Source organism: Ammospiza nelsoni, chromosome 5 (assembly GCF_027579445.1).
Source record: "Ammospiza nelsoni isolate bAmmNel1 chromosome 5, bAmmNel1.pri, whole genome shotgun sequence".
Classification (NCBI taxonomy): Eukaryota; Metazoa; Chordata; class Aves; order Passeriformes; family Passerellidae; genus Ammospiza; species Ammospiza nelsoni.
Genome location: NC_080637.1, coordinates 7050637 through 7062949, shown reverse-complemented (window position 1 = coordinate 7062949; position 12313 = coordinate 7050637). Strand labels below are relative to the sequence as shown.

The window sequence follows — 12313 nt, the reverse complement described above, 5'->3', positions numbered from 1 at the left end:
GAGCTCTTCAGTGCAGAAGGATCCAGTCCTTTTGATGCCCTTTCAGAGAATAAAAGGGAGAAAGTTTAACTTAAACCAATCAGGGAAAAAAGATTCTTTGTAGATCTAGACACACACAGCATGGTGACAGCCATGCACAATCTAACAGCAGCTATCAGACATATATGTGCAGTGAAAGTGGATTTGGTTGTATATAAAGTCAAAGTCTAATCTCCCAGTCTGTGTACAGTTACAGACACAAATATCAAGTTGCATTTATTTAGACAAATAATGCTTTGTCCAAATAGCAGCTCTTCCCTCTGTGATCTAATGCTCTGCTGTCTCTCTGAGCCAATAAGCCACTTTGAAATTTAATAGTGAATTGTGTTTCCATAATGGAAATGAATGCAGAGTGGTTATTATATAGACCTAGATGCAATTTGTGTTTGTTCAAGCCAGAAATGTTTTCTGGGGTGGTGTGGTCCCACAAGAACAGCACACAGAAAAAAGGATCTCAAATTGGACCAGAAATTGTTTTTCTGTTTGGCAAAAAAAAGAGGCCTGAAGCCTGAGGCGAAGAAGTAATTAGATAGTGAGCTGGGATTGCTGACAGGCCACTGAAAGTCCCACTTAGCCAAGCCATTCTCTCATTCCATGAGGGAAGGGAGGACGGCAAGCCTCTGGGAAGATCATTGGTAGGGCTTTTCCCACATCAAATCACTCAGGAAATCTTTTCTTTTTTTTTTTTTTTTCCTTGTTTTGAGAACCTAAATTAAAAAAAAAATACCCCAAACTAATAAAAATAAAGGAATGAATGGAAGTGTGGCAGGATGGAGGACTAAGTTATGGAGCAGTGGCATCCCCATCTCATGACCCAGGGGCACCCTCAGCAGTGGGTCACACTAATTCACAGGTGACAGCCCACGGAAATCTCTTGGTAAATCTGCCCCTGAAACAAGAGCCCATTTGTTTGAGCTAAGATGGTGCTGCTCTGCCTGGACCAAGTCCTTCCTCCTTCACTCTAACTAGTTTGACAGAGGTATGATTGATGGGAGCAGGGCTGGCTTGAGGCAGAACACAAATCCATGCCCGGAAACCATGGCCCCACTGAAATCACTGGGACAAAACTGCCATTGACTACTCTGGAGCTGTGATTTCCATAGAGTTTAAGGCCAAAAGGGACCTCTCACAACCTCCACTCTGACCTCCTGCATAACTCAGCTCCTAGAATTTAGCTTGCTGGTTTGTTCAGTGGAGGAAATTACATTTCCAAGGAGGAATTTTTTTTGTTACGTTTGTTTTGTCTTTAAGCTGCAGGACGAAAGACTTGGGAGTTTGTAGCTTCACTCATGCAAGCTGTGTGAAAATACTGTCATTGTTTTAGTTCCATTGTTTAATACCAGTTTTAGTATTCGGATGTCATCCAGTGCTGGCTCTTGCCCATAGTGTAGGCAAGGGAAGGGCTTGCATTGGGACTGTTAGAAATGCTCCACATTATTTCTCTGCCTTTCCTAAAAGCCATTCAGAGTATCCAGTCTGGATGCTAGTCCATGCATTGCATTTGGAGGGACGGCTGTTCCTGCTGCATAGTGTGATTTAACCAGGCATTAATCATCTAGGAAGTGGCAAGACTTGAAGGACTGGAAGGTGCCAAATAGGTCAGCAAGTCCAACAGCAATTACAGTTGATCATTTATTAGATCTTTAGAATCAAAGAAAAATATGGGTCAGAAATGCCTCTGGAGGTCTCTAGTCCAACCTCCTGCTGAAAGTTAAGCCACCTTCAGAGTTTGATCTGGTTACTCATGACCCTAGTGTTTGACCACTTGCACTGATTGTTTTGGGACTTGGGGTTTTAATTTATAGATCTTCTAATAATTTCCCTTGTGCAACCCTGCAGCCTGTGTGTGTTGCCTCTTATACTTTCACTGGGCACCTCTGAGCAAAGTCTGTCTCCACCTTCTTTGTAAATCCCCTTTGGGTCATAAAGCAGAGCTAACAGCAGGTTGATCCTCTATAGATTTCTGCAGATGATTTGATTCTGAACAGGCACCAAGCATGCTACCTGGAACCCTTGAGAGTGTGTGCATTCAGCCTGTGCCTCATCTCAGGTGATTCAGCACACAGAAAAGAGAAAGAAAATGAGACTCATGGCCTTTTATATTTGTTTTTTAAGAGACCAAATGCAAAATGGCTCCCATGTGCCCAGCCATAGTGCACATTCCCCAGTTCAGTACCAAGTCTGGCTCTCCTAGGCACAGCAGGCAGAAAACAGTATCAGGAATCCCGTACCCCAACCTCAGGATTTGGAATTATTCCAAAAGGTACCATCTGGGCATGTTTCTCTGAGTGCCATAGTCCAGAGAGCACTGTGCACCAGCCTCCAGTGCTGGCCTTAAGCAACCCCCTCTGTCCTGTGCCTGAGCTGAAGGGCAACACAGAGCAAGCAACCACCTCATTACTGCCAGGGGCTCCCAGATAAATGGCACAGCACTTCCACTGAATACTCCAGCAAGGCTCCCTGAGCACAAAGGGACAGAGCACAGCCCAGTGCCTAGCATAAACTCAGGTCCCCACACCTCTCCAGAAGTCCAGGTCACCCAGGCCATGAGTGACCAAGCCAGAAGCAATCCCTGATATTTCATTCACAAAAAAAACATTCCCTGGTTTATCACAAACCTCCATCATTTTTCAAATACTCTGACACTGACCCTACCTCCTGGTGTGTGCAAACTCCTCAGTACCAGCATGGTCAATAAAAATGGTAAAAAATCCTTCAGACCCACATGGCTGAAATGCATGCAGATCCCTGGGCCCCCTCTCCTCCAGGCTCAGCTTAATTACGGAGCAGCCAGCAAACCACAAGTGTGCTCACAAAAAGAGATTGCGTCTGAAGGGTTTTGACTGCAGCTCTTTGTAACTAGTCACAAACATCTGGTGCCTGGCAAGCTTGCCAGCCTCTTGGAAGGGCTTGCCAGCCTCTTGGAAGGGGTTTCCAGTGAGAAAATTCCTGTAGCTTGCACCTGAATTCTCCACAGCACACCGTGCAGCACTCAGATCTCTCTCCTGGCTCCTCTTCTAAGGTGCCAGCTTTGTAGAAGCCATTTCTGACACTGGTTTCCCCATCACGGCCTCCCCACCCACCCCAGCACGTTTTAAACAGTGCATGTGGGGAACAGTTACTCCCCTGAATGTTCACAAGTTAATAAGCAGTTTTTCAAATTCAAGTGATAGTGTCAGTTCCAGTTTTATTGGCTTGATGAAACAGAGATCATGGTGGGGACAGGCCCCTCAGAGGAGGAGGGAATAAGGGTAATTATTTTCTTAATATCTTAATTTCCCTTTTTCAAAGGGTAATTATTTTATTAATAAGGGTAATTATTTTCTCCTCTTTTACTAGCCCCTCTCACATGCATGTGTGAGTGTGCAGCTGTGCTCAAAAGCCAGTCTCATGGATACTTCCTTAAGTATCTGTTGAAGATTAAATCATCTCATGTGCAGCCTGTAATGATGGCCACTACCAAAAATTGTTCCCATCTGAAAGCTGCCCAGTGCTGCATGATCCAAAAGGAGCTGCTGACCTCAGAAGAGAACCCAGCAGGCAAACCACCACATCACAGACTTGGCCCTCTGCAGCACTGCTGATTGTCCCCTTGTCTGCGGGCACTGAGTGAAGGCAGCCACTCAAGGGCAGGGGAACTGTGCTCCAAGCTTGTGTTAATGATTGACATTCTCCTAAGTTCTAGTTCCAGTGTGTTTGGGGAGATGCTGTCCCAGTCTCTGCTGAAGTACTCTTTGTCAAAGGGTCGTTGCACCTCTGATGCAATCCCAGTAAAACCAATACAAATTGTCCCACCCACAGGTGCAGGCATTAGATTCAGCCCAGGAAATTAACTACAGGCAATCATAAGCCAAATAACCCAAAACCTGACCCAACCTCAGTGCAGGGAGAGGCAAACCTGCCATGAACATGTGTGCTTTGACTCAAACCAGCCCCAAAACCAGCATGCATCTGTTGTCACTGCATTTCCACAAGATCCTGTTGAAATTACGACCAGCTCCCTGCTGGGACTCTATTCCCCAGTGAAGGTTGCAAGCACCAGCGTGGTAAAAGGATCTTGATGGGTAAAAATTATGCTTCCATTTAGGAAGACCTACTAATGGCACCTCGTGCATCTGTCACTGCATTAACAACATCAATTTGAGACCATACATAAGGCGGGCAACTGGTGAAGGGAGCAGCTTGCTTACATTAGGACATCTGGCTGAAGGGGCACCTTTGGCTTTGTTTCTCTGGAGGGATTGTGATCAGCTAACAGGAAAGTGGATACTTTCTTGTGGGTATTCACATTTTTGCAGATTGGTTTCCTTTTCTATAGGAAGGGGGAGACCTCAGATCAATGTGGGAAAAAGGAGTGAGGCACTGTAGAATAATACTTGGGGAGCAGATAGAGCACAATTACAGCAATGGTAAAACACACATGTACTTTTGGGAGAGCAAAGCTATGGAATAAGAGACACAAACTTAGGTTGTGGGGTCACTTCCACCCCCTCCCTCCCAAGAGTCTGGATTTGCCTCCTTCTGCCAAAGAAAACAACAAAGCTAAATATAAAAATGCAGCAATCTGGGGAGCTGCTCCAGTGCCCAAAACGTAGGTGTCTAATGCTGTTTTAGGCACTGCTGGTGATCCAAGACATCTGCGTGGGGCTGGCAGATACAGCACAGGACCTATGTCAGGCTGCCTCCCACCAGAGGCAGCAGCCAGGGGCCAGGCAGGGAGCCCTGGGGCATGGAAAAGGGCACTCCATGCCTACATTTGGGCATCTGACCAGCTTCCCCAGAGCCCTGTGTGTTTGGACAGTTGGAGTTAATCATAGAAGAGAAACGAGAAACAGAGCTTCCCTTAGCAAACAGCACTGTGAGATTTGGTAGCAGAGAGGGTAAAATAGAAAAGGATCTGAGCACGGGGGACAGTTCAACAGAGACAGAGAAGGAGGATGGGCAGGACAGCATCCAAACAGAGCAGCTGCCAGCAGCTCAGGAAAGTTTCAAATTCCTTCTGCGCCACGCCGAAGTTTAGTCATAAATGACAACGGGGGACCTGGGGACAGAGGGGCATTTTCTGAAGGGTGTGATCTGTGGGCTTTTTAGATTCTTATGTGTTCCACATGTCTGAACGCCTCCCAAACACGTCCTCTGCACATGCCGTGCAGCACAGCCGCCTTGTCCTCCCCGCCTTGCAGATGGGCATCTGGAAGCACGGAGGGATGTTTTCAGCTTGACCCCAGTTGTTGTCTGTGGGAGTTAAGGCCCCAAACTTCCTTTTCATGCCTTTGAAGCCAGGCACTTAAAGAGGAGTCAGACTTCAGCGCCCAGCTTAACCCTTTCACCCTGTGCCTGTCCTCCCTCGGTGGGTAAAATAATGGGTGTTTCTGTGCTTTGTTTGGTGTTTACAAGTTTTATGCAGCAATTAATATTTCCAGTGGAGGAATAAAATAATCCTCTAAGGACAATGTAACTCAGCCTTTCAGACTTCCCATCTCTCCTGGCTCCCTTCTTCCCCTACCCCTTCAGCAATGTGGACAGCCCTAGAATATAGGGTAGCTCAGTGCCCTTCTTAATCCCTACCCTTACTTACTTCCATAAGCACCCTATTATAGAAAGGAAAAAAAAGAGAGAGAAAAAAAACCCCAACCTTGCTTGGAAATTTTAACAAATATGTTCAATTTTGCTGCCCCTGAAATACCAGCAAGGAGAACATTTTGGGTCCTCTCTGAGTTTTGTTTTATTCTCAAGATTTCAGCTCCACCAGCAGCTCTATCAGTGCAAATCAAATTACGCCTCCTGTTTACTTATCTCCAGAACGCTGACACTGGCAGCCGAGCCTTATCTCGGCGTGTCAGGAGCCAGCGCCTTCCTCGGGGGCAGGACAGGAACTCCACAGAAGCTACTTGGAGTGGGAGAGGGAGTGTAAATCAGGGAAAGCGCTGCTGCCTGTGCTCCCCAGCAGCGGGGCTGCGTTCCCCAGCCCTGCTGCTTGCTACGGGCAATGCAGGGAAGCCGAAGTCCGAGATCTAAAGGGGGTGGAGGCTGCCTCCTCCCTGTGGATTGGCAGCGGGGAAGCGAGGGTTTGGAGTTTAGCTTACTCATTTGTAAGGAAGAGGCAGTGGTGGAGCTGCCCGCGGTGGTGACGGTGTGATAGTTTGCGGAGCTGGCAGTATTTCACTGTCACCGCGTCCTTCGCGCTGTCCTGAGGTCGGTCCGCCCTCCTGCCTGGGAGATGGGTGTTATTTCACTGAGAAGTGTGGGCACAGGGGCCGTGTAAGGGCATCCTGCTGCCCAGGAGCACGCTGAGCCCTCCAGGGCTGGCTCAGGGGCGAGGGCACGCCGCATTTCACCCCCATGAAAAGCTTCGTGCCTCAGTTTCCCCCTTGGTGGTAGTGTTGGCTTTGTCCCAGTGCTGCTCTGAGATATCAGGGCAGGGCAGCCTGTAAAACAGAGGCTGAGATATGACCTGCTCATTGCCGTGTTTTGTGCCGCCGGGAGCACCTGGAGCCTTGGGCATCGCCACCACGAGTCTGACAGCATCTGGGACAGATAAACTCCCCTCGGTCATGCTCCTGCCAGTTTTACGGGGATAAAAGCAGAGCTGGGTATTAGCACTGGGGTGGAGCGCGGGATCTCATCTCCTTCACCCCGGGGACAGCCTGCTGTGCCAGAGGCCGATGCACCACGCCAGGTGCCAGCCCTCCAAGGAAAATATAGTGGAATCCCGGTTTGCCCGGAGTTTGTGTGTGTCTTCAACACATTTGGCGCCGCAAAGTGAAAGCGGCGCCCTTCCCCGCCTGCCCCGAGCACCGAGCCCGCCGCGGGCAGCGGGGCCGGCGGGCGGGAGGGAGGGAAGGAGAGAGGGAAGCAGGGAGGGAGGGACGGAGGCCGCCGCCCGCCCCCGGGGCTGCCCCGCGGGTGCAGGCGGGCGGGACGCGGGGCCGGGGCGGAGCACAGCGGGGCATTCCCGCCGCAGCGCCGGCAGCGGGGCTGGGCTGGGCTGGGCCGGGGAGCGCGCCGAGGCGCCTCATCCCCTTCTTCTCCTTGCAGATCTTCCAATGGAGGCAGCTGGAGAACCTCTATTTCCGCGAGAAGAAGTTCTCGGTGGAGGTGCACGATCCGCGCAGGTGAGCCACGAGACGAACCGGGCTGTGCATTGCCGAGCCGGGTGAGCCAGGCTGTGCGGTGCCGAACCGGCTGTGCGGTGCCAAGCCGGGCTGAGCCGGGCTATGCAGTGCCGAGCCGGGCTGTGCAGTGCCCAGCCGAGCTGTGCAGTGCCGAGCCGGGCTGTGCAGTGCCGAGCCGAGCTGTGCAGTGCCGAGCCGGGCTGTGCTGAGCCGGGCTGTGCAGTGCCGAGCCGGGCTGTGCAGTGCCGAGCCGGGCTGTGCTGAGCCGGGCTGTGCAGTGCCGAGCCGGGCTGTGCAGTGCCGAGCCGGGCTGTGCAGTGCCGAGCCGAGCTGTGCAGTGCCGAGCCGGGCTGTGCAGTGCCGAGCCGGGCTGTACTGAGCCGGGCTGTGCAGTGCCGAGCCGGGCTGTGCTGAGCCGGGCTGTGCAGTGCCGAGCCGGGCTGTGCTGAGCCGAGCTGTGCAGTGCCGAGCCGGGCTGTGCAGTGCCGAGCCGGGCTGTGCAGTGCCGAGCTGTGCAATGCCGAGCCGGGCTGTGCTGAGCCGGGCTGTGCAGTGCCGAGCCGGGCTGTGCTGAGCCGGGCTGTGCAGTGCCGAGCCGGGTGCTGCTCCCGCTGCTGTGCGCGGCTCGCTGCGCTTGGGAGCAGGGGAACACGCGAGAGGGAGGCAGCGGGCACCAAGCCGCGGGCTGCTGCTTCCTTTCAGCCGGACATTTCGGGTTCTGGTGTGCGTTTTTGAGGATGTGTTTCCTCTCGGCTCCCAGCGGGTTTTTTTCCCCTTCCCTCTGTTCTGACACCTTGTGACCCCTGGGACTGTGCGGCTCCGGTGCCTCGGCTGCAGTGCTAGCAGCCCCCGTGTGTGAAAGGAGGATTTGCCGTGTCCCCGTGTTTCGCTCAGAGCCCGGTGATGAGCGCCAGATTTTGTACTCACACGCTTCTTTGTAAATAAATATTCAGTAGTGCAACTGAAAGCAATGGCACAGAACCAGAGGTTTACCACCGGCAGCCTGGATGAAAGCCCATCAGTCTTTTTGGCACAGGAGCCCTTTTCTTCTTACTTTGGAATCCTAATGTGAGAGTTCCAAGGACTGTGCTGCATCCCATCAGTGCATTCAGCACCCCTGGTGTGTTTGCATTACTGGATGGTTGCTGCACACAGTGAGTGTATGGCTCTGAAAGTTGTTCTGACTAAAAGCAATGTCTCATTTGCACTGTAAGTATGATACCACTGATGGAAACCATCTCTCTGCCCAGACTTATTTGATGTGTTGCTGGTAGTAGTGTGTTGCAGTGATCAGTCAGCTGTGATCCAGTTTCACCTGTTTCCCATGCCTATCTGTGTATTAATATATGTACTTTTATTAGGGGAATTTTGCATGCAGTTTCTATCCTTATTTACCCTGATATGAGCACAGCCACACCAGTACAACAGTGCCTGTCTGCATAGGTGCATTTGTTAAAACAAACAGCGAGTAAAGCAGCTCATGTCATTGTACAGCTCCAGATCAGCAGAACCTCTAAGCATCTGCTTAATATTAAGCATGTAAACAGTCACATGGAATCTAACAGAGTGAATTCCCAAAGTTGAGAATACACTGGGAGATATTCCAGCATCAGGAGCTGGGGGTAGTGCACTCCTTCCCCCACCGAGGCTCCAGCAGCTGGAGAGGCATCAGAAACGTGCTGGGAGCCCCTAAATGCCCTAAGTTCTGCCTGTTTCCTGAGGGAGCAGTTGCAAGAAAAAGAAAGGAAGTAGCTCTGGGACCTTAAAATCATGGTGGCATTTGCAACTCGATGTCGTGCATGAAATGTGACCACACAGAGCACTTGTCTCTCATTTGTATTTAGATTATAGGAATTAGTGACACAGAAGAGCTTCCGTTCTTTATTCCATTGCTCTGTTTCTCTGACTCAACACCAGGAGGACAAAGCCCTGTCCTGGGTTGTCAGCTCGTTACTTTCTTGCTACAGAGGAATTGGTTTGGTTGGATTTTGTATAATTTTGATTGGTTTTTGTATCCAGAGTGGCACCATCCAGGTGGAACTGCCGCTCAGGCTGCAGTGCAGCGCAGCACGTTGCAGTGGCATGGTGGGAGGACAGCTCTGGTTGTAGTCTCCCAGCCATGTGGGATGGACTCCTGCAAGGAGTTGTTCAGCGTGTGGAGGCGGAGGAGTAGCCAGCACAGTGCTCGCTCCACATTCCTCTCCTCCCAGCCAAACCAGAGCCTGAGTCAGCGAAGCCGCAGTCAGGAGAGCGAGCACAGCTCCGTGGCTGTGGCCAGGGCTGGGCAGCACAATGTATATTTTTTAAACCCTGCCTCTGCCCATGGCTTCCTGTCCCCAACAAGCCATTTAACCTCCTTTCACTGCAGTTAGTTATCTCATAAGGGAGGAAAATGATACATCTTAGGGGCTATCAACAGGATTAATTCCATAGTGCATGTAGCATGCATAGAGGGAAGTAGTGGAAAAAACACCCGTGATCTATATCTCTCAGGTCTTCAGACACAGCTGTGAAAAGCAAATCCACAGCTCTGACCAACAGTCTGAAGATGATCTAGAGTCTGCTGTTTTAAAGGAAAATATGTACAGATTCCAAAAAGGAAAAAAATTAGAAATCACTGCTTTTACAGTGAAAAGATGAATGAATTGCAGAATATGTTTCTAAGAATTCAGAAGTAACTGTGTTTGAACCGAATAGGATGACACCAGAATTAAGGCTTCAGCCCATATTTGAGTGCCTTAATTTCCTTAGAGCTTTATGTGCCAGTGTGCTGTGGTGGTTTGTGTCCCTAGACCAATATAAAGCATCCAGAGCTGGATCCACTCTCCAGTCTCAGCTTCATGAACACCTCCCAGAACAGCCCTCATTCCCTGTCCAGTGACAGAAATGAGGCAGCCCAGCACCATCAGTTGCATCCATGGAGATTTTCTCCCAAGAACAGTACTGGTAATAGGACAAGGTCTGTAGCACCATTCACAAGGAAAGGACTCTGCACAGGGTAACACTGAAACATGAGATCCCACTTGTCTCAGACCTTGTTTGCATTGGCCACAGCTGCTTTCTCAGAAATTTCACTCTGATTTGTAGCTCCATAATTTGACTTTAACACATTTTGAAGCCCTGAAAAAGCCCTGGTGCAATGGCTGTCAGCCCTGTCCCAGACTGAACATTGCCAGCAATTCTCATTTTGCTGCAGAGTTCTGGTTTTCTTTCATTCTTGGCTCTATCAGAACTTTCTTCATCTGTTCACCCCTCCAACTTTGGACAAGGCAGTGGCCCACAGGCACCACAAGAGAGGTGCAGGTACAGGTGCAGGAGGGGAACCTTAGCAGGCTTGAGGACTTGTGAGTGCTGGTGAAAGAGCTGACTCCCCCTTGCACGGCACAGTAGAGCTCCTGGGCTGTCCTGCAGTGCCACCTGCACACCTGCATGGCTCAGAGTCCCTGCTCAATGTGGACTCTGGCACTTGTGTGTAGCACACCCCAGGCTGTCTCTTGCACTGGTCCCTCTTCACCATCCATGTCCCTAAAGGTGTCACACTTCTGAGCAAGCCTCTGTACCCATGCCACATCATTTCATAATCCCACTCTACCACAAGACCCATCTTAACAGACTGGAGAGGAGGCCCTCATTTATTTGGGGCTCTGTAGGTCAGTGCTGTGGTTTATTCCAGCCAGAGCTCCATCCCTGCAGTGGGAGGAGTTCCAGAGATTCAGGCTGAGAGCCTGAATGTGGACTCTGCTGGTGTCAGGGGCTCTGCTGGTGGGGTTGCTTTTGAGGGATGGGGAGGAATAATCAAGCAGGTTTGTACAGCTGTGAAAGCAGGGGGAAACCTAACCTGTGTTTTTTTGCTAATGTTTGAGAACAACTGGGAGTCCCAGAGAGGAAATATTTAGCTCTTATTTTTCCTGTTTTTAAATTCACTCAGCTAATCACTGAGTCCCATTCTTCTCTCCAGGGGCACCAGGCAGCCCCCTCTGAGCCTCACAACTCCCTGCCCCCACGCCATGTGGCAAATCCTGCTACATCTGTTTACAAGTGGGGAAAGCAGGTTCATGAAGAGTTTCTCTCACACTTCCTAAAGCAGCCTTTGATCCTGTGGATCTTTAGTTGTTACCTGGATCCTGATATTTGGGAGGCAGTGGAGGGTGTGAGGACTTGGGCTCAGATGTCTCTGCGTGTGATGAGACACAGGGGATTCATGCAGGCTTTGGCCTTGGTGGCTCCCTGGGATATGCAGCAAGTCAGCATCAACCAGACCCAGGGATACAGTCTGAGCTGGGCAAACTGGATGATCTTTACTGTTAGTCCTCTGGAGATTGCTGTCTTGAGGAGATATTTGAAGTAAATGCTCTCCTGGCTTGATTAGATATTTGTTGTTGGTTTCTAAACATTTTTTCCCATTAGCACAAGTAAAGACAGCAGCTTTTACTATGAGATCTGTGACAGGTTCTGCCACAGAAAGCAACCTGGTGAAACCTTTGTGTAACCCCAGTTCATTCTTTCCTCCTCTCCAGGGCATCTGTGACCAGGAGGACTTTTGGGCATAGTGGCATTGCTGTGCACACGTGGTACGCCTGTCCAGCATTAATAAAGTCCATCTGGGCTATGGCCATTAGTCAACACCAGTTCTACCTGGACAGGAAGCAAAGCAAGGTAAGCATGAGAAGTGCCAGTTGTGGTGGGTGAGTCCTTCTCACTCCCCACAGTCCCAGCCACATCAGGTCCCGATGGTGGCTTCTTCCCTGCCCTCCCTTTCTGCTCAAGATCCCAAAAAAAAAGCAAATTTACTGAAGACATTTTCTAGTCCTGGCCAGATTGAGAAAATTTGTATTCCAATTCACGCCTATGGGAGTATGGATTGAGGAAAAGGTGGTATTGAACTGTGGCCAAATTGAAGGAGCCAAAGTTAGCAAGCAGATGGGGTCAACATCCCTCTCTGGATGGTTTCCACATCTGTCATAAAGTTAGGGCAGCTTCCAATAACTGAGTTCAAAGTAGCTTCACAACCTGCAACTGTCTCTGGATTCTTCTTGCTGTGCCTTGATTTTTGCTATTGTATTTTCCTAGAAAGGAGGGGTAGGGATATTATTTTAGCAGGGGGGCCAGGAGGCTCGACAGCCTGGCTGTACAAGGAGCTATCACAAACTGGTGCTGCA

The 12313-nt window shown here is 50.2% G+C and overlaps 1 protein-coding gene across 1 annotated transcript in view; it reads left to right on the top strand.

Annotated features, from left to right (window-relative positions):
* FRMD4A (FERM domain containing 4A) overlaps positions 1–12313 on the top strand; it is a 218259-nt gene that overhangs the window by 169557 nt on the left and 36389 nt on the right. Inside the window, exons 12-13 of the mRNA XM_059472090.1 lie at positions 7078–7154; positions 11672–11810. Coding sequence (XP_059328073.1) covers positions 7078–7154; positions 11672–11810 — 216 coding nt within the window. The remainder of the gene's footprint in view (positions 1–7077; positions 7155–11671; positions 11811–12313) is intronic.